Genomic DNA, 22,757 nt, shown 5'->3' on the forward strand with positions numbered 1-22,757 from the left:
CTTCCAAAAATTTCAAAAAATTCATATCATGATAATTAATCATGATCATATCAAGCCCAATATATTTCAGCAGCATTTTATTTAAGCCATAGTGAGAGACAATATAACTTAATGATTAGGCGTAAATCCTGTAGCCAGAATTAAAATCCTCAGATGTTTTTCTCAACCACATACAAGCTGTGTAAACTTGGACTATTTGCTTAAACTCTCTCTCCAATGCTTGAGTTTTTTCAAATGGCAAACATGGATGGCCAAACAGGTTTCTACTTTTTAGAGCTATTGTGAGACTAACATGTGTAAATTATGAGTTGCTTAATTATTATATGGAGTTATGTCCTCAAATAGTACCAGAGCCAATGGAAATGAGATGCAAGAAGAATGATTTGAGTTGAGTATAAAGATTTTTTAATAGTGTCAGCTGGTAGTAAGTTCCCAATGATGGGAAGAATGACTATGTTGAAGATCTATAAGAATGTTGAAGAGAGGTTTGCACAACAGAAATCCAGCTGAAATACATGTACATTTCTTCTAAAATTCATATCCTATTATTCTCAAGGTGAGAATCTTCACAATGATAATTTCAGTTGTACCTAAAAATACCTGAGTTGAGACTCATAATTTTAAACAAAAATTGTCAAGAATTCTTCAACTTTCATATTTCTTGACTTCAGCAAAGTTTAAACCTCTAAACTTAATGCACTTTTCTCATGAAACGATGATGATAACAATTATTTTTCATAAATCTTTTTTAAGATCTTTTTTTAGTGTTCAATTTAAAAAATAAAAAAATCTCTCTGTTCTGTATATCAAAGTATAAAACTATATAGCATTACATTTCTTTTATTAAATCTAAACTAAAAATGGTATTTGCTGATAATTTTGAGTACTTCTCTTTAAATACATGGGCATGTAGTAAACATTCCTTTAAATGAACAAGAAAAACTAAAGACATTGTATCATGATCATTGATACAAGACCACTATGTTTTAGCAGCATGTTTTCATATGTTTTGTACTTTCTTTATACTGTGTTCCCTGGATTATAGCTGTTCTCTCAATTTTGTTTCTGTGTTGGTCTGTGTACTTTCATATTTCTTTATCCTCCATCCTTTGGAATTCTATATGTGTTCAGTAATAAATTCTCAGAACTAAAGTCCAGGGAACTGTTTTAAAATATTGACTACTTTTTTGAAGTTTTGGTTAAAGTTATCACTATTACTCTTTCTTGTGTAGGAAGCATTTTATTTTACAATCTCTCATTTGCTTCTGCCTTTTCCTTACCCCCATTTGAGTTCTTTTCTCATGATTGTATTCAGTTTCTCCTCAAAGGCTCTTCTGTTTGCTTTGCAAAAGGCTCAGAATATGCATTTATTCTAAGAAATATTTTGAGCACCTAAGTTGTTTCAGGCTTTGAGATAATTATTGAGGATTTAGTCAAGTAGATGGGCCTTATCTTTACAAAAAATAAATACCATTGTAAAACTGTGGTATTGAAATCTCTCTTTTAAGTGCTATAGTTCTCGAAAGTGTATTTTGCTTCTGCTAGCACTGTATTCACCATTCAGGCTCTCATTTCCTACAGTTAGGCTTTTATTAACACCAATTGACTGGAAATGCTCTTTAAGGATACTAATGGCAAATCTATGGGTTTTTCTGTTTTTATTCCCTTTGAACTTACAATAATCTGCAGTTTTGTTAATTAAACTCTCCTTAAATTTTTCTTTTGCTTGCCTTTTCTGTATCATGGATATCTCTTTTTCTTCTTTATCCTTAGATCAACAATGTTAGCCAAACCATAAAAGAATTCAACTCCCCAATTAAAATGGCTCCAGATCCTGTCTATCCAAGACTTAACTTTTCATGAACTTAGATTTCTAGCTTCCTGCCACATATTTCCCATATATTGTACCTTATCACTTCTATAGCAACAAGTGTTGTAAGAACTTGTGCTTTACCAGATGTTCTGCCAAAGGTATTATCAATATATTTGGCTACCAAACTGCAAACTAGTGTCAAAATTTATGTTGACATTCAAAGTCACTTGTACCTTATCTCACTCTGCTTAGTCTACTTTGTTTTCTTTTGCTCTTCCAAAATATGTCATCTGTTTACCCCTGACCAGAATTGTCATTATCTCCCAAGCATACCATACACATTTCCATCTTTCCAATTTGCTGCAGCTCTTCTTTCATTATTATGTTTAATTCATTAGCCAACTCATTCATGGAAACTTGTCTACCTACCCTAGTCCTTGATAATTTAATGACATTCCAAGAAACAAAGTTAAGTGCAAAGAGGAATGGCTTAAAGATATACAATTCTAGGTTTAAATTAGCTGCTTATCTAGATATGTGTCCTTGGATGCATTTCCTAATCTCTATGAGCCTCATTACTTATGTGAATAAAGAAGATCAAATAAGAAAATATGAGTGAAGTGCCTGACTTAAGATAAATATTAATAGCACTTATTTTTATTACTTTAGACAATTTTTTAATGATGTATTTTTAAATTTATTTTCTTATGTCTTCACAATTAGGTATTCAAATATGTGAACAAAAACACCATAATATAAAGCAACTAAAGAAGCCTCCACATATAATTAATACTTTGTAAATGTTATTTCTGTTCTACTCACCTGCTTGCATGCACAGTATCTTACAAATGTAAATGTTCCATGAGTTTATTATTTGTTTTTATGGTCATAATGGGCCAAGGCTTTACTGGGATATGCAATCACAGGGTTACAAAATTGAGAAGAAAAGAAAAAGTAGGCTAGGAAGCAGGGAAAGACAATTCAAGGTAGTACATTTCTAAGTTGTTAACAGACTAACAATAAAACACAGTTTATAGTTGAACTATGAGAATGTCTTCCAAACAATCACTGTGTCTCAGATCTGTTCATACAGGAGATAAAAGGAAAGGAATTATCTTCCAACGCATCTCGTCTTCTGTTTCTCAGAGGTCCGAGTTTGCACTAATGTACATTATTTCTCTGTCACTCCAAAATTCTGTTAACCAATTCTGCTTGTCCTTTTAGTAACCCCAGACTCTAGTTCAGTGAAACTGTAACAACGTCTACTGGCAAAAGTGCCCCTCTACTAGAACCTAATATCTCTTGCTCAAGAAATCCTTTAGTTGTAGAGAAGTAAAGCACTCCTTCATAAGTGAGTAATGTTGAGAAAGCCTAATCCTAAATCTACCTTTTATTTCCTTAGCTCATGAATTCTAATAATTGGGGATGTGGGATTAAATACCAGCATTGATTCAATGTATATACTATACCTTGGAGGAACGTGCTCCACCATGCATGGTGCTGTGTCCAAAGCTGGTGCTTTATCTAAACCCATAACATGTTGTTTTACTATTCTTAAGGCCAGATGTTTACAGGTGATATTATAAGACCAATGAATCTCATATTCAAAAGCCCATTGTAATACTTGTCTTACCATAAAAGAGGTTCCTTTTACCAAGGAAATTTTTTCAGTCATAATTTTGTCAATCATACTATATCAATGGATTAGGAATTCCCTAGACCATTAGATGATATTGAAGGGCAAAGAAGGTAAACCTAAGTCCAGAGTATGTGTCTATTTCAGAAAAGATGAATTTCAGTCTCCTGCAACATAGAAGGGAACCTATGTAATCCACTCTTACCAGCTGGTTAGCTTGTCTTCCCCAATTAATTGTGCCATATTAGGAATTCACAATGATTTATCTAGATCAGCCTTATTGAGGGAGGGCTCATATTTTCAGCCTTGGGCATAGCTTTCTTCTTTGCTACCTTGGTGATCTCTTTGTGGGCCCATTGTAGGAACATTGGGATAGCTGTTGTCCATGGCACGAGTAACTCTGTCTACCTGATTGTTGACAGCCTCCTCTGTAATGGATGCTATCTGCTGAACATTCAAGAAAGATCCTTAGTTTATGATCACTCTAATGGCTCTATTGACATAAGATTACTCCAGATCTCTTTGCCACTGATCTTTCGCTATTGTTCCTTTTAGGCTTCTCCCCAGCCAGCAAAGCTATTTGCCTGTTCTCAGAAGTCCATGTATAATTTAGACCATCTCTGTCTTCATAAAAACTGAGCATCCAAGTGTTCTGTTCAAAGCTTTGCCTATGAGAAAGATTTTCTTGCATCACTATCTTGGTTAGCACCAGTGTACCATGCCAACCCTTTCCTAAACTGGGAATGAATTCTTTCTTTTTCATAAATTTATTGTGAGGAACCCCATTTGAGTTGAGGAATGTACTTACTAGTGCCTTTTAGACCTATTTGAGCCGGTTCTGAAGGCAGTGCTTCCTTTTAAAAATTGCGTTCTATGATAGCTGGGCGCTATGCCTACTTCACATTACTATCCAATGGATTTAATAACACCAAAACAGTTTTCAGTCTCTGGATGTTCCACGGTAATATCCTCAGTTACCATGTGAGCCCAATAGTGTTACAAGAGCTATTTTTTCAAACAGAGAGCAAATCTTATTTGCAGAAGGTAGTCTTGCTACAGAACTTTAGAAGTCTGAGCCATGGTTTAACAACTGAGACCTGCTAGTTCTCTTCTCCACATTCTTATCCACCATGGATACTCCCAGAACTAATTTTCAGTCATATGGCACAAATGGCAGGGAAACTTACCCAACAACTGGGACTTGCATACACTAACCCCATTAGAAACCAATAGCCTTATGAACCAACCAACAAATAGATTTGAATCATATTCTTATGTACCTTAAAAATCCAAAGGAACCTAATAAATTCTGTGCCTCATTTTCACTGGTTGGTTGTGTGAGGGGCAGTGACTTTCTCTCTATTTGGAGAAGTTCCCCCACTATACTCTAGACCATGAGATTATTGAAGTCTACAGATACAGCAGATCCTCAAAACCTCATAGGGATTTATTTCTCAGCTTCTGGCATACATGTGTTTTACTGTGTTATCTAGAATACTCATCACTTCTTACTCACTGAATCCAGTTAGCATGATGATATATATTATCAATAGAATGGATAGCTTTGATGCCTTGTGGAATGTCAGGACAATCAAGGTTTTTGCAGACTATAGCAGGACAGAGAATATAGTTTAATTATAACTAGAACTCTGAGATTGTGAAAGTGTACTTCCACCTTTGTCATATAAAGAAAAACTCCTTTTGTTCTTTCTTGATAATTTCATGATAATGAGAATTGAGGAAAAAACATTTGTCAAGTCAATAGCTGGATATTAATGTCCCAAGCAACTGTAAGAGTCTTCCCATACCTGGGAGCACCACTTCAGGCTGGTTCCATGCCTGAGGGGATACAATCTTTCTCCTTCCAAACTTTCAAGCTTCTGTTTCTTCTGGCCAACTCTGGTCACCCTTCAGAGATGAACCACAAAATACAAATTGTGTACTTTCAGTGCTTCTGCATATGACTTAAACTCTCTGCTACTGACATTTAAAACTAACATTGCACAAAATAAAGATGAGTAAAATTCATGCTAGTAGTTTAAAGTTTTATTTTTTCTTTATTTAGAATGACTTTAAATAAAAAGCACCATGACAAATCAAAGTTCTGTGGAAGAAAATAGAAAGCTTCATGTGTACCTTTTACAGCTCTTTTTCCTGCTATTTGAGCAAGAGGCTCTGCATCTTCACTTTGCATTGTTCTTCACAAACTGTGTAGACAGCCTTGCCTCCAGGAGATTCTGATACATGCAACAATTTGAGAACCACTGTTCTAATACATTAAAGAATCAGAGAGAGCTTTGCCAGCTGTTAGTATATCTCAATTATATATTTATATTAGATAAATATAGATATTAATATATATAGTAATATATATATTACTATATAAATATATAAACACTGTATACAAAAATAAACTCAAAATGGATTAAAGAACTAAATTTAAGACCAGACACTATAAAATTCTTAGAAGAAAACTTAGGCATACCATTCTATGACATAAATCACTGCAAGATACTTTTCGACTCACCTCCTAGAGAAATGGAAATAAAAACCAAATTAAACAAATGGGACCTAATGAAACTTAAAAGATTTTGCACAGCAAAGGGAACCATTAACAAGATGAAAAGACAATCCTCAGAATGGGAGAAAGTATTTGCAAACGAAGTAACTGACAAAGGATTAATCTCCAAAATATAAAAGCAGCTCACGCAGCTCAATATTAAAAAAAACAAAAAATCCAATCCAGAAATGGGCAGAGGACCTAAATAGACATTTCTCCAAAGAAGGCATACAGATTGCCAACAAACACATGAAAGGATGCACAACATCACTAATCATTAGAGAAATGTAAATCAAAACTACAATGTGTTATCACCTCACAGCAGTCAGAATGGCAATCAAAAAAAAAGTACAAACAATAAATGCTGGAGAGGGTGTGGAGAAAAGGGAACCCTCTTGCACTGTTGGTGAGAATGTAAATTGATACAGCAAATATGGAGAACAGTATGGAGGTTCCTTAAAAACCTAAAAATAGAGCTACCATATGACCCAGCAATCCCACTGCTGGGCATATACCCTGAGAAAACCATAATTCAAAGAGTCTTGTACCACAATGTTCATTGCAGCTCTATTTACAATAACCAGGACAAGGAAGCAACCTAAGTGTCCATTGACAGATGAATGGATAAAGAAGATGTGGCACATATGTACAATGGAATATTACTCAACTTAAAAAGAAATGAAATTGAGTTATTTATAGTGAGGTGGATGTACCTAGTCTGTCATACAGAGTGAAGTAAGTCAGAAAGAGAAAAGCAAATACCGTATGCTAACATATACATATATGGAATAAAAAAAAAATGGTTCTGAAGAACCTAGGGGCAGGACAGGAATAAAGATGCAGGTACAGAATGGACTTGACACGGGGAGGGGGAAGGGTAAGATGGGACAAAGTGAGAGAGTGACATGGACATATATACACTACCAAATGTATATCCATCTCATTAGATAGCTAGTGGGAAGCAGCTGCATAGCACAGGGAGCTCAGCTCGATGCTTTGTGTCCACCTAGAGTTATGGGATAAGGAGGGTGGGAGGGAGACACAAGAGGGAGGGAATATGGGGATATATGTATAGGTATAGCTGACTCACTTTGTTATACAGCAGAAACTAACACAACATTGTAAAGCAATTATACTCCAATAAAGATGTTTAAAAAAAGAATTAATAAAACTGGCAACCATTCACTTTAGTCTGGCAGATTTGGATCTGAGAAGTCCTAAAGAAATTCAATTTTATGTCATTTCCTAAGCACTGATAACAAAATTGACAAGAAAAAGAAGAGTTGAATACACTGACAACTCTTTGAAAACATTTCTTTTCTTTTCTGAATTATATATATATATATATGTATATAAAATATGTTTATGAGTGTATACATGTTATATATACACACAGAGATAAATTGAATTATTGAAATGTGTTTTTAGACAGTGATTGCATCATACTTGTTTTCCTGCCTTTAGAAAATGTCTTGGGAAAGATAAAAAGATGTATGTAAATAAGCAATATAGTCTGTGAAAAACATTTTTTAATTTGTTTTTATTTCTGAAGGAGTACAGAAAAGAAAGCAGGTAGTTCAGGGGAAATTCAGTGAAAATTGTACTTTCTACTTAACATTCTTTCCTGATTTTGAGGATTCAGATCCTTTAGATAGATTTAAGAGTAATGGTTCTGTAGCCTTTAAAAGACATAAGACAAAATAAATCAATCTTCAAGTATTCATAAAGCCAATCAATAGAATATTAATAGTATATTTGCCCTGAATTAATATGAGAAAATTACAAGAAAGCCAATTTTACTTCAAAATGAGGATGGTGTTCTGACAGAGCTATTCAACAATGATATGAGCTTTCTTCTAGGGCAGTGGATTTCCCATCACTGAAAATATTCACTGGGTAAACATTACACAGAAGTACATACTGTGAACATTGAATTAAGTGACTTCAAACATTGTTTCCGATTTGAGATTATATGAAGTCGCAGAACTTCCCATTTTTAACCCTGCTAGATAATGATATGAGTATTAGACCAGATGACATCAACATTTCTTTAGTACTCTCCAAATCTATGATTCTATGAGAAACATTTCCTTGTCTTGGGAATTGTTATTCCAGAGAGAAAAAAGTGTGTATCTCCTAATTCAAACTCCTCTTTGGCCTCCTTTATTCTATTTGCATTTTCAACTATTGGATTCCATTAAATCTTTCATATTTTTCTCTCTTGCCATAAAAAGTATATATTTCTCTTTTAAAATCGTATTGTCCTCCTTATTGGAAAACAAGTTTCTTAGAAGACAGAACTTTTCTGTTTCTTTGTTTTTTTGGCTCTGTATTCCTAGTATTAAGAACATACGAGGCATAGAAAAAGCACTCAATAAAAGTTTGTTGACTGAATAATCAGTAAAGAAAATAGAGGAGATAAAGAGACATGAACATGAATACAACTACCAATAAGAGCCTGAAAGGAAGGGAAATTCTGATGGAGAACAGTTAATGGCTAATGATTATATAATATTTGCTATGTGTCAGTTACTTTTCTAAGAACAGTAAATGTATTTAATCTTCACAGTTAATCCTCACAACAGTGCTTTAAGGTGAATACTATTTTTATCCACATTTACAGATAAGGAACCAAATTCCTAACACACAGCCAGTGGGCAGTAGTATCGGGATCTAAATCTTGGCCAACTCTCCAAGTCAATGGTAATCTATTGACTCTCTAATGTCACCAAGCCATATCATCAAACCCAGTTATACCAAGAAAGAATTGGCAATAAGATCTAAGTTAGCACTCAGGAATCAGTGTGCAAGCATGTTGCATAGATCAAAGTAAACCAGTAAGTCCAAACTATATGGGCAGAGGAGAACCAGAAGGGGAACTTAATGGAAGGATGGATAGCCCAGGTAATATAATAGGATGAAAGACTGAATTCCTACTCTCAGCCATATCTTGACTAATGGTATGACTATGTATGAGCCCCTCTGAGCCTCAGCATTCCTATCTGTAAAATAACAAGGTGTTATTATCTCTTAATGAATCCCTTCCTTTTGAACTCTCAGGTAGTGCTCAAGAGCTCAGGCAGCAAATTTGACACAGGCATTAAAAATTCACAGAAGCCAAATAACCAAAAGCCCAAGAAAATTGGTTTTAACCTGAAAGGGTCTTGACAGCAAAATCTGTGTAGCAACATTAAGGTAAGTGTTATTCTTAGCCATTGATAATTGGGAGAGGTGCCTCTCCCTGCCGTGTATTTTTAGAAAGTTTAAATCATAGAGGCAGTGGAAAAAGTATATATAAAGAGAAGTTGATCCTGAGGGTAGACCATTTTTTCCTGCCCCCGATGCTCCTTGGCTCATGGGAAACCTAATATTTCTTAAAGGAATCATTCTATACAATAAAGAGCCTAGAATTGATCACTTAAAAGATTGGGAATAATTACCATGTTTTCTTAGGTTTATGTGAGAATTTTTAACATAACTATTTTAAATTTTCTCTTATGATATGTGTCATTTTCCTAGGGCTGCCATAAAAAGTACCCAAAACCGGGTAGCTTCTAACAATAGAAATTTACTCTCTTGCAGTTCTACAGGCTAAAAGTCTGAAGTCAAGATATTGGCAGGGCCAGGCTCTCTCTGAAGTTTAGGGAAGAATCTTTCCTTGGCTTTTTCAGCTCCTGGTGGTTCCTGACCATCCTTGGCTTATGGCAGCATTACTTTTTTTTTCTTCTTCTCACTTTAAAAAATATTTATTAACATAATTTTATATGGTTGTATAAAGTTAAGTACAGTGGATATACCATAATTTGCATAAGCAATCACCAATTGTACAATTAGCCCATTTTCTATTGTTCACTGTTTTTTTTTTTTTTTTTCTGATAACTCTTCCTTTTTTTTTAACACCTTTACTGGAGTATACTTGTTTTACAATGTTGTGTTAGTTGCTTCTGTATAACAAAGTGAATCAGCTATGTGTATACATATATTCCCATATCTCCTCCCTCTTGTGTCTCCCTCAGACCCTCCTTATCCCATCCTTCTAGGTGGATAGAAAGCACCCAGCTGATCTCCCTGTGCTATACGACTGCTTCCCACTAGCTATCTATTTTACATTTGGTAGTGTATATTTGTCTGTGCCACTCTCTCTCTTCGTCCCAGTTTACCCTTCCCCCTCCTGTGTCCTTAAGTCCATTCTCTACACCTGCGTCTTTATCCCTGTCCTGCCCCTAGGTTCTTCAGAACATTTTTTTTTTTTTTTAGGTTCCATATATATGTATTAGCATGCGGTATTTGTTTTTCTCTTTCTGACTTACTTTGTATGACAGAGCCTAGGTACATCCATCTCACTACAAATAACTCAGTTTCATTTCTTTTTATGGCTGAGTAATAGTCCATTGTGTATATGTGCCACATCTTCTTTATCCATTCATCTGTCAGTGAATACTTAGGTTGCTTCCATGTCCTGGCTATTGTAAATAGAACTACAATGAACATTGTGGTACATGACTCTTTTTGAATTATGGTTTACTCAGGGTATATGTACAGTAGAGGGATTGCTGGATCATATGGCAGTTCTATTTTTATTTTTTAAAGGAACACCCATACTGTTCTCCATAGTGGCTCTATCAATTTACATTCCCACCAACAGTGCAAGAGGGTTCCCTTTTCTCCACACCCTCTCCAGCATTTATTGTTTGTACATTTTTTGATGACGGTCATTCTGACTGGTGTGCGGTGATACCTCATTGTAGTTTCGATTTTCATTTCTCTAATGATTAATGATGTTGAACATCCTGTCATGTGTTTGTTGGCAATCTGTATATCTTCTTTGGAGAAATGTCTATTTAGGTCATCTGCTAATTTTTGGATTGGGTTGTTTGGGGGTTTTTTTGATATTGAGCTGTTTATATATTTTGGAGATTAATCCTTTGTCAGTTGCTTCATTTGCAAATATTTTCCCCCATTCTGAGGGTTGTCTTTTCGTCTTGTTTATGGTTTCCTTTGCTGTGCAAAAGTTTTTAACTTTCACTACATCCCATTTGTTTATTTTTGTTTTTATTTCCATTTCTCTAGGAGGTGGGTGAAAAAGGATCTTGATGTAATTTATGTCATAGAGTGTTCTGCTTCTTTTTTCCTCTAAGAGTTTTACAGTGTCTGGTCTTACATTTAGGTCTTTTATCCATTTTGAGTTTATTTTTGTGTATGGTGTTTTGGAATGTTCTAATTTCATTCTTTTACATGTACCTCTTCAGTTTTCCCAGCACCACTTATTGAAGAGGCTGTCTTTTCTCCATTGTATATTCTTGCCTCCTTTATCAAAGATAAGGTGACCATATGTGCATAGGTTTATCTATGGGCTTTCTATCCTGTTCCATTGATCTATATTTCTGTTTTTGTGCTAGTACCGTACTGTCTTTTTTTTTTTTTTTTTTTTTTTTTGCGGTATGCAGGCCTCTCACTGTTGTGGCCTCTCTCGTTGCGGAGCACAGGGTCTGGACACACAGGCTCAGCGGCCATGGCTCACAGGCCTAGCCACTCTGTGGCATGTGGGATCTTCCCAGACTGGGGCACGAACCCATATCCCCTGCATTGGCAGGCGGACTCTCAACCACTGCACCACCAGGGAAGCTCTTACCATACTGTCTTGATTACTGTAGCTTTGTAGTATAGTCTGAAGTCATGGAACCTGATTCCTTCAGCTCCATATTTCTTTCTTAAGATTGATTTTGCTATTCGGGGTCTTTTGCGTTTTCATACAAATTGTGAAATTTTTATTATACTTCTGTGAAATATTGTTCACTGTGTTATTTTATTTTTTACTCAATTTTTGGGAGGGGAAAATTTATTTATTAGCTTTTTATATTTTTACTATTTTAAGTAATGCTGTATTAATAATTGTATATATATATATATATATATATATATATATATATATATATATATATCTTCATATATGTATGGAAAGATTCCTAGAACTGGAGTTCTTGGGTTAAATTTTCATGATGCACAATGACAATCACTTTTCAAAGGTAGCATATCAATTCATGCTTTCAGAAGTACTGTTCATAATTGTTTTGAAATCACTGCAACCTTAATAGGCTAAAGTGCTATATTATTTTCATTTTGATTTTCAGTTTTTGATTACTAATAAAACTTTTTCTACACTAGAAGTTTGTCCTTTAAAGAATTACTATGAAAATCTTATAGTAAAGTAGAAAAAGTGAACAAACAACTCCTATTTGGTCTGCCTTATGAAAATGAGTTTCCATTTGGCTTAATACATATATACAGGTAAAAGACCAGTTTCAGTCATCAAAGAGATGATGGTACAGGTAGGAGGAAATGTAGCCACTATACAAGGGTTGCAATCTAGCTCTTTCTTGAAGAAGGATTTTATTCTAAACTTCACGTACAATAATGACATTGATATTCAACATAATTTGACTAGATTTTATGAAGAATCTCTGTCCAGGAAGACGATACCATGTGAGTTTGAGGAAGAGGAGGTAAAGCTCTCTTCATTATTTAGTCTGTGTCAGTATTACTTTTATCTTTGTCTCTCTAATTTCACATGGCCTTCTTCCCCCTGTGTCTCCTCTGTCTTCTCGTGGGGTTCTCCTCACTGTATGACTACATCTCTGCTAGTTTTTTCCTCTAAGCACCCCACCATTGGATTAGGGTCCACTCCAATCCAGTAAGACCTTATCTTAAATAATTACATCTGTAATGATTCCCCATTTCTGAATAAGGTTACATTCTGAGGTTCCAAGTGAACTTGAAGTTTTGGGAAACACTATTCAATCCAGTACATGTTGTAACAGAAAAGACACTGCTTCAGAAGTCAAGAGATGCATGTTTCAATCTTACTCCTGACAATAGTAGAATCATACATGTATCAGAAACTCTCAAAGATTTGCTGGCATAGGATGCTGATGGAATTACAACTTTATAATCCTATAACTTTAGACCAAAAATTTACATTTTTCATACTTAGATAATATGCCTCAACCAGAAGATGTAACCAATTCCTAGGCTTGCCTTTCACTTTTCCATTTATTTGACAGTATGAGCTTCCTAAGTATTCATCTTCTTAACCAATAACTTTTTAAATGGCATTTAAATAAATTCCACACCCTCTGGTGATTTGAAATCAAGCCAGAGATTCTATACTCGTCTGTCAAAGGATTAACCTTCCCACCATAATGCTTAAAACAGTGATTGGGAGGTTCCTCTAACTGACCATTAGTTGCAAAGTGCAAGATGGTGAAACATAGGTTTTATCTCAGTAGACTTTCATAGCAGTGAGTTTTCCTTGAGTTAACCATAATAAGTAGATAATGTGTTGTGAACAACAGTAAAGTTTATGTTAAACTTACTTGATCATTAATACATTTAATATCCATATTTTAAACTAAACCAATAACTAAAATGCGACAATTGAAGGAATTTACTTATATCTTCCTTGACTTGATGTTACCATTAATTGTTATCTAACTTTTTAAATGGTGTAAAAAAATGAATTTCTAATGGAATATCAAAAGAATTATTGCTATTTGATATATTAGCAACAATAAGATGAGGGAAAAACAATAATAGAATTAAGAGACAGAGGGAAATGAATATTAGAAAATACATTTATGTCAAATTCAGGAAATAATAATTAAAAATGGTAATATCTGTCTACTTAGAATAAAACAAAACTATGAATTTTTATAGCTAGAAAAATTATTTAAAATATTATGAAGTAGCAAAAATAGTATACTTTAGTCTTTATTTATGTAATTAATATGGATTATTGTCTTATGTTGTGTCTTATGCAGTGGCAACTTAAATTTGGTGGTAAAATCTTCAAAATTAATATTTCAAGCTATATGTAAAAGATGTATGTACACAGATATTCCCATTTAATGGAGAGACTGTTAAAGTTTTACAATAAACTTGTTCCATTATATGGTCTAAATTACACTTTCAATATTAATTTCTGCGACTTTTTCTGTGTTCATTGTCAATCAAGTTGACATACCCAACATGGCACTTCATACCATATTATGTGCCTTTGTTCATATGGTCTCCCCTGGTCAGAATACATTTCTTTCTGTTTCTTATTTTCTAATTTATACTCCTACCTAATATTCTAGGTCCATTTGAAAAACAAGCTTTTACAGACTTGGTGACAGTCATTTTCTAGGCTTTACACATTGTCTAGGTGTCCCATGTGTGGTAAGATTTTTGATGCACATCCATTTTGTTCTCCTCACTACAGTTATACAGGACCAAATATTAGGTGTTCAATAAGTCTGTGTAGAATGAATGATTGAATAAACTTAAAATAAAGGTATTGTACAAAAAGTAAACAGGCCAAAGAGTTTTGATGCTTCTCATTACTTGATCTTCTCAGACAACAAGGAATTAGCTATGGTATAAGGAAACTAGTGTGAATTGGTATTTTTTATTCTTCAGTGAATAAAAGATAATGAAAATAAAATAGTTTCCAGAAGCTAGATTGCAAATAACACAGGAATATTAGGCAAGATATCATTCAAAGGAGACTTGATGGAGAAAAAAAGAAAAAAGAGCTAAGGAAGGCTATAGCCTTCCTATCAGCTAGATTTCAATTTGACTCTAAGTTTTCTAGAGGCCAAATAAAAAGAGAACTCTGATCAATTTCATAATTTACAACATCCATGATAAAAGCAAACCAATTTACTCAGGAGAAGTGCAATTATTCCTGCTACTAAAACCTAAAAGAAATTTCTCCCAAGGGTCATCACAAAGAGAACACTGTAAAATATAATGAAATATGCCTCGAACAATATCTTTATGATAGACACTGTTGACAGTTTCATAGAGCTGCTTTTTTATGGTACCCCTCACTATATACTGATGGTCTAGTTATATAATTCTGTGTGTAGTTTAATAGACACATAGATTTTTGAATAACTGGAAAAATAGATGGACAAAAAGTCCTTTAAAGATTCTTCAAAAACTTCTTTATATTATTGTAGCTCTTTAGAGAAATTTGGTGGCACTAAATCTCAGGGCACACAGTTCATTCATTAAGTAAATAGCTATTGGACATCTATAATTTACACAGCACTGTATTAGACACAGAAGAAACACAGGGGGGTGAAAAAAAATTCATGAAATCAGCTATTATGTGATGTCATTTAAAGGTAAAGAAAATAACCAATGACCTAAAAGTAAAGTTGACTGCTTTTGTGAAAGCTGAAGGCACTTCAAGCCTTGGATTCATTTCTAAGGATACAGTCATAACATAGGTCAAGTGTCTCTTCAGAAAACAGGTTTGAATCTGCTCTGACATACAGATTAACGGGCACTTGCTGACTCTTCTGCTATGTTTTAGCATAGTCACAATGCCCTTTGGGGAAGAGATCTAGTCCCACTCTACTTCAGGTTTACCCTAAAATAACCATCCTATTGAGATTTCTGCCACAACTGTGGCTTTAAAGCTACCATCTGAAAAGCCTTATTTATATATTCCTTGGAATTGTCTCAGGAGACATAAAGGAAGGTGGAACACAAGTGAAGGCCAACAGTCAAATCTCTGTCTTCTCTAACCATTTATCAGACACAGAAGACTTTGTGATGAAATGTGAGAAGATTTTTGACAAGTAGTTTTTAAAAAGTGTTTGAAAAACACTGCACTGCTCTGTACTATTTCCAAAATCTATTCTTCTCTACAAGGATCAATATATCTATTCAACAAGTAAGTACTGTTCACCTGCTATGTCCAGAATCTAGCTATGAAAGGTTAAATGTCAAAGTCTTTGTCTCAAGGAGCTTAAAGCTTGTGATAAGATTCCTAAGTGCACCAAAGATTAGGTAGCAGTTTGGTAACTGTTGTGTCATAGATGTAAACAGCATGCACTGTGCATGCACAGAAGGTGAGGCAGCCAAATCAAATGGGAGTGAACAGAGAGCACCAGATATATATATATATATATATATATATATATATATATATATATATATGCATATATGTATATCCTATCCATATTTAATTTTTGAATTGAATCTTGAAAAGTGACACAAATTAGGAAAACAAGGTGGCTAATAGTCATTTTAAGCAATGGAGTGAAGATAAGGCAAAATGAAGGTAGAGTAATTTTGTGGCTGGTGTGCCAATAAGTTTGGAGATGAAGTGTTAGAATAAGGAAGAGGTCAGATCGTGAAGAACTGGTGTGTTTAACCAAAAGATTTGAACCAAAAAAAAAGCAAGATGAAACAAAAACTTTAGAGTAGTGCCATGAGCACATTGAAGTAGAGAAGCTAAGGGTAGAATCAGGCAGAGTAACTAGGCGAGTATGGCAGCAATCTGCAAGAAAACAAATGGGACTCTGAATTAAGCCAGAAAAACTGTCATGCGAGGAGGGAGGTTTGAGAGATAATAAAAGGGTGAAACATATGGGATTTTGTGATACCTATGGCCTACCTCTTCTATTTTTCCCTTTCTGAATAAACAATGATGCATCTTACAGTGTTACTTCTGTGTAATTTTATTCCCACTTTCTGATTGATGTATATGTAGTCAAGTTTTTTTAAACTTTGAAATTCTATTCTTTTAATATTAACCAAATTTTACCTAGCAGTCCTCTTGAAACTTGAACGTTTAATCACTTTATATTCTGCCTGCAAAACAAAGCTCAACATTATAATCCTCCAGTTATTACAAGATCTGTGCTGTCTTGGATACATTTACACTTCAATTACAATTACAATGCTTTCATCTTAACAGCTTTTAGTTTCTGAAGGATTAAGTCTCAAGGATTACGGTATAATGAGAACAAAGGTTGATGACTACTTTTCTCATTTCTTTCTGAGGTGCTGTGCTAGCTAAATAAAACCGAGGTCGAATTTATGCCAAGCTCTTTTCTCCCTGTAGGAAAACATAATGGAAGTTATGAGAAATCAAGAGTTTTTACTGCTTCCAGCTGAGGAGCTCCATAAACTCCTGGCCAGTGATGATGTCAATGTCCCTGATGAAGAAACCATCTTCCATGCATTAATGATGTGGGTCAAATATGACATGCAGAGGAGATGCAATGACTTGAGTATGCTTCTGGCCTTTATAAGACTGCCCCTGCTTCCACCTCAGGTAATTACATGGGATGCTGTTTTCGTACCTACGAATGACTGAAAAATTCTGTGTTAAAATTAAACATTACAACCCATGTTTTATTACTTATTCACATTTTTGTTTGTTTGTTTTAATCAAACACTCTTTTTAAGGTAAATTTGCTGGTGGAAAATGCTGAGTCATGGGTCTGAATTCCATTTCCACCACTTACTGAGTCATGGTTATATGACTATAAGAATGTCAATTTCTCTGAAATTAAATTTCTTCATCTATCAAATCAAATTGTACTACCACGCAAAATTTTATGAGGATCAAATTAGATAATATATATAAAATACTTAATCTTAATAGAATATTTAAAAGATTTTTTGGGCTTCCCTGGTGGCGCAGTGGTTGAGAGTCCGCCGGCTGATGCAGGGGACACTGGTTCGTGCCCCGGTCCGGGAAGATCCCACAAGCCGCGGAGTGGCTGGGCCCGGGAGCCATGGCCGCTGAGCCTGCACGTCCGGAGCCTGTGCTCTGCAACGGGAGAGGCCACAACAGTGAGAGGCCCGCATACCGCAAAAAAAAAAAAAAGATTTTTAGAACATTGCAATTAATTCACTGCTTCCCTGTTTTGATGATTGATCTATCTACATATCTATCTATCTACCTAATTAGCTAGCTAGCTAGCCAGCTAGTTATCTATCAAGCTATCATCTATCTGACCTAAGATAAAATAATATGATCATTCTCTGATGAATATACATATTCCGTGGCCATCCCTACGGTATTCTTAAAAGCTCAAAGCATGGAATTTCAAATGTCTATAGAAGGATAAGATATATTACTGAATAGTACAGAGTTATGAATTAATATCATTTAGCAATTGGAATTATGGAACCTTTAATAATTGGAGCTAAGGAGAATACACACACCAAGTGAAAAAATCACCTCATTTTACTGATGAGGTATGTAGGACACAGGTGAGTTGATAAAACACCAAGTTCTCAACTTAGCAGAAGAAGAGTAATTAACTTTCCCTGATTCAGAGTCTTGTGTCTTTAAAATAACTTGTAATGTTGCAAAATTATCCATGCACAACATTGTTAACCCAGGGCATCTGGTATCTCAGGGTATCCAAACATAAGCTTGAAGGTGGCTCTGACCTCTGAAGTGATAGAAAAAATTGTGTATGTGTACATTTCTTATGAGAGATATTAAGAGCCTGTTCGTTTGAATTAAAATCACTATCAACATTTTCAATAATCCACATATTACTAAGAATGTAAGATAGAGAATTAGGAAATCGGGAAACAACAATAGGCAAGTATAACACGTTAGTAACAAGAGAAGAGAGAGGGAGCTGGGTCATATGTTAAGATTGGAAAGTTAAAAAAAAAACAACACTTTGCCAAATTTGGGAAACAAATGAAGTTTTATGAATAAATTAAGAATTGTGTTTCATTTGGCTACTAAAATAAATAAAGAAGTAAAAGTAAAAAAATTATGGAAATCTTGCCTAAACAAATTATATTCAATAAAAGTTTATCCTAACACCAGGCTCTTATAAAAGGAAGGGAAACATCTATTTTGGTAATGGGACAAAGAATGAATTGGAAAGCCATGCACTGGATTTTTCTGAATCTTCCAACATAGGTTGTGATACCACATATTCTCAGAGCTTTGGCATCCTCTCTCAAGATGGAAATAGCCAATGATCACTATTAGCCAATAATAGGTAGATAGCCATTAACCAATGATAGATGATGTGGCAATTGGTTCCTTTGATCCTGCCCACCCATTTCACCTGTCTGCTGAAATGTTGGGAGTTTGGAGTTAAATTGGTACTGAAAAATCATCATATATAATATGACCCATATGAGAGGAGGCCAAGAATGTGCCCAGGGCTCCATTTTTTTCATGATATGCCTTTTCTTCATACCCTCCTTGCCCACTCTTTTGTCAACAAAAATGGGAGCTGCTCCTACATGTGTATCTCATCTAAACTATTACATCAGAATAGAGATGTACATTCTATTGACTTATTTGTTCCTCAGAATAGAGATGTACATCAGAATAGAGATGTACATTCTATTGACTTATTTGTTCCTAAGGCTACACGTTACACATAGGGTTTTAATTCTGATTGGTAAAAGTGCTTTATCTTGATTAGTGAAACAATATTTATTAACATTAGAAAATAAATTATTATTATGTTTTGGTGAAACTAACTAGTAAAAGACTTTTAAGTTTAACTCATCACAGTGCCCAATAGGCATAAACACAGCATATATTTATTTTCCATTTCTCATCTCTTAAGCTGGGTACATTACAAACATAACTTTATATACACTTTCAAGCAACATCTGTGCAGGGGGAAAAATAAAGCACATTTTCTTTTCATAAAAATGTCTTTAGATATAGGAGGGGCTATTGCTTCCATAACTATTATTAAGGAATTACATGTCATTATAAGCACTTTTCATACAGTATTTCTAATCTTAAAAAATACAATTGAAAGGTAGGGGTTATTAATTATATTATGCAGAGGGATAAACAGGTTCAAAGAAGTTAAGTGATTTTTCAAAGGTCATAGAGCTAGTGAAAAATCCAGTTTTCCTGCAAATCTAGGCTAGCCAGATACGAACATACACAGGGATATTACTACTGTGAATGTATGTTGTTTCCTTATTTGCTGTCTAAACTTGAAGATCATTAAAATGTTCTGAATACAGCAATTCTCAAGATTCCTATTAAAAGCCTGAGAAAGGAAGAAGAGTGGCAGAATTGGAATTAACATGCATTTATTTCTTTCTTCAGTCACCAAACATATATTTTATCTCATTTAATTTCTATAATATCCTTATGCAATAAATATCATTATTATTTTTTGACAAATGAGTAAATTGAGAATCAACATGATAATCACTTTTCTAGTGAACTGTAGAGCTCAGACTACTCTAATTGTGTTTGATACTGTGTTTCCTCTCTTACTGATGAGAAATAAGTGCAAAGTTTATTTCTACAGATGGTTTCCTATTTACCTCAATATCCAGCCAGAGTTTTAAAAAGTTTAATTAAATCTAGAATTTTCCAGCCTTTACATGAATTTTCAAAGCTACTAAACATCTCAAGGTTCTTAAGAAAAGTCGTATGATGACCAGAAAACACTTTTTTCTTGGGTTTGGGAGCCAGTAAATATGGGTTTTGTCCTTAATTCTGAGAGTGCTTAATGTGTAGTTCTTTTTTTTTTTTAACTTTCAAGTGATTTGTGTGTATATACTGTGTGTCTTATTACATTACCTATGTAATTATATTACATATTATATATATTATATACATATTTACATATAATATATAATTACAAATGTTTTTGTTATGTAACAAAACAATATTATATTTTAAAATGCTAGCAGTATTTAAATGAAGAAGAGCCTACATTTTTATAGTGTGGTAGGGGTTTATTTTCAAAAAGAAATAGTCCTTGAACTAATTTTTGAAGGAGACTTGAGAGAATAATTTGGCTTATCTTTTTACAAGGTAATTGTTATAGATGTGAATGATATGTTTCAGGTGAGTGACAGAACAATATTTGGAAGACCAGCTATGAACTTCTTATGTGTATTGTTAAGCAAAACATAGTAAATTACTGACCAAGGAGAGAGTGGAAAGGCAAAAAAATTTAGAGATGTTTAAAACAAACACACAAAATAAGGAGAAAATGAAAGCTTCTAGGATTAAGTTAAACTAAATAACTTACAAGTTTTTATACAGCTAGGAGTTTCTGTTTCTATTTAGTGAGTACATGAAAAAATTTCTAGAGTAAAAAAAGTGAAAATAAAGACAATAACAGAAACTTTAGCAACAAAGAAAACATGTTAAAGGATTGATTAGAGCCAAAGAATAAATGTAGATTATAGTGAGAGTCTGCTCTTATAATCATGAGGCAACTAACCCACTTCACTTAAGCAGATTTCCATTCCTTCATGTCCCACAATCTGCATTCTCATGTTTTTTGTTACTAAGCCCATTATGTTATAGAAGTTATTTCTTAAGTTCTGATATTCTTTATTATTCAAAAATCAATGTATGTTATTATGAAGTATAAATTATGTTAATTTGGTATAGAAAAACAAAGTGAAGATGTAAATTTTAGTAGAGAATATGGATTTTATTTGAGAACACTAGTAGACAAAATGAGCTTCAGAAAAGAATGAAAGAAAAGACATTTAAAAAACTCAGAAGCAATAATACCTATTTTATTTGCTATTGAAATAGAATAGCTAATACTGAAATAAATTCAATTGACTTTGCAATAGAAAGGACCAGAGGAAAAAGCAAAATCAAAGAAATACATAATTGAGATATACTCTAAGAAGTGGTGAATGATTTCTATTATCTTTTAAAATAAGTAAGGAACAGAATTTTGCATAATAGTTTTCATGTTTTTCTTGGATACCAAGGGGGTTTATAATTTCAAAAGAATTAGAAAAAATATGGAAATTTCATTTAAAAGAATGGGTGATTATGTATACAAATATACATATCACAAGGAGGCTACTCAATTTGATTCACTTATTTTTCTATATTTCCTTTTTCAAAGATGCAACAAAAGAACATGTCGCTATGCAATAAACAACACATTTTAACATTTTGTAACTATTGCTTCCACTGGTTTTAACTCATTTCATAAAATGGATCTTTGTAATAGGTACATATATATTTATTTGTTATATACATATTTTAAAAGTATACATAAGTATCCATTTTGTTGTGCACTTTTCTAATGAGTGATTTAGAGAGTAGAAGCATGGTGCTCTCAAAAAGTACAGTTCCATGTATGATCAAGTCAAAAGTCTTCAGGGAAATTCAGTTTTATCAGTCAGAAATTATTTAAAGGTTGGAGATATACAGATAAACTTTGCTTCATGTCTTAGAACTGGTGTTGTTTATCTCTTTAGAGACAACAAGGAGAACCCTTTCTCACAACTTTCTAATAAGTATACCTACTGACTCTTAAGATAAATAAATAGTAGTGTCTGTTTATGTGTATAAACATTTACTTTTATTTTCTGTAGCAAAATGTGAAAGGAAAAAATAAGTTGCAATGGATAATAAAATATTGCCTAGGTTTAGAGGAATATTATTTATAATCAAATAATAAAAAAAATTAAAAAATAACAAGGAGACTAAAGAGTTTAAATTAAGGAAACACATGCTACCTCTATCTTACAGGAATTAATTATTTTTATGCAAATCTGTAATAAATTTATTCCAAAAGATTCTTTATGGCAGTTACAGCAATTCAAGAGGGGAGAGGTCTTCAATCATTTACTCCATTGGGAATGTGACAGTTGATTAGATACCAGAGACATAAAAACTCTGTTGCCTATAAAAATTACAGCCACAACTAAAAAACCTAATGAAAAGCAAGCAAAATGACAAAGAGCGAATAAATAGAAAAAGAGCAGTCATAAATCACAGCATAAGTTATACAAAATAGATTATACTTCTGAGTAATTTATGTTTTATTTGATTTTACTTCCCCAAAGCAAGCATAGATAAACTACTCCTTGGTAAATCCAATAGTTCTCTACCTTTGTCAGTATAACATCCACTGTTTAGCATATTATATATCTTATCTTTAAAAAGGAAAAACTCTTAACTTCTT

The 22,757-nt window shown here is 33.7% G+C and overlaps 1 protein-coding gene across 2 annotated transcripts in view; it reads left to right on the top strand.

The window, feature by feature from the left end:
- KLHL1 (kelch like family member 1) overlaps nt 1-22,757 on the top strand; it is a 372,807-nt gene that overhangs the window by 219,042 nt on the left and 131,008 nt on the right. For both annotated transcript variants that reach the window (XM_065895878.1, XM_065895879.1), the window contains one exon: nt 16,910-17,122. In XM_065895878.1, the coding sequence (XP_065751950.1) occupies nt 16,910-17,122 (213 nt within the window). The remainder of the gene's footprint in view (nt 1-16,909; nt 17,123-22,757) is intronic.

Source organism: Phocoena phocoena, chromosome 18 (genome assembly GCF_963924675.1).
Source record: "Phocoena phocoena chromosome 18, mPhoPho1.1, whole genome shotgun sequence".
Taxonomy (NCBI): Eukaryota; Metazoa; Chordata; class Mammalia; order Artiodactyla; family Phocoenidae; genus Phocoena; species Phocoena phocoena.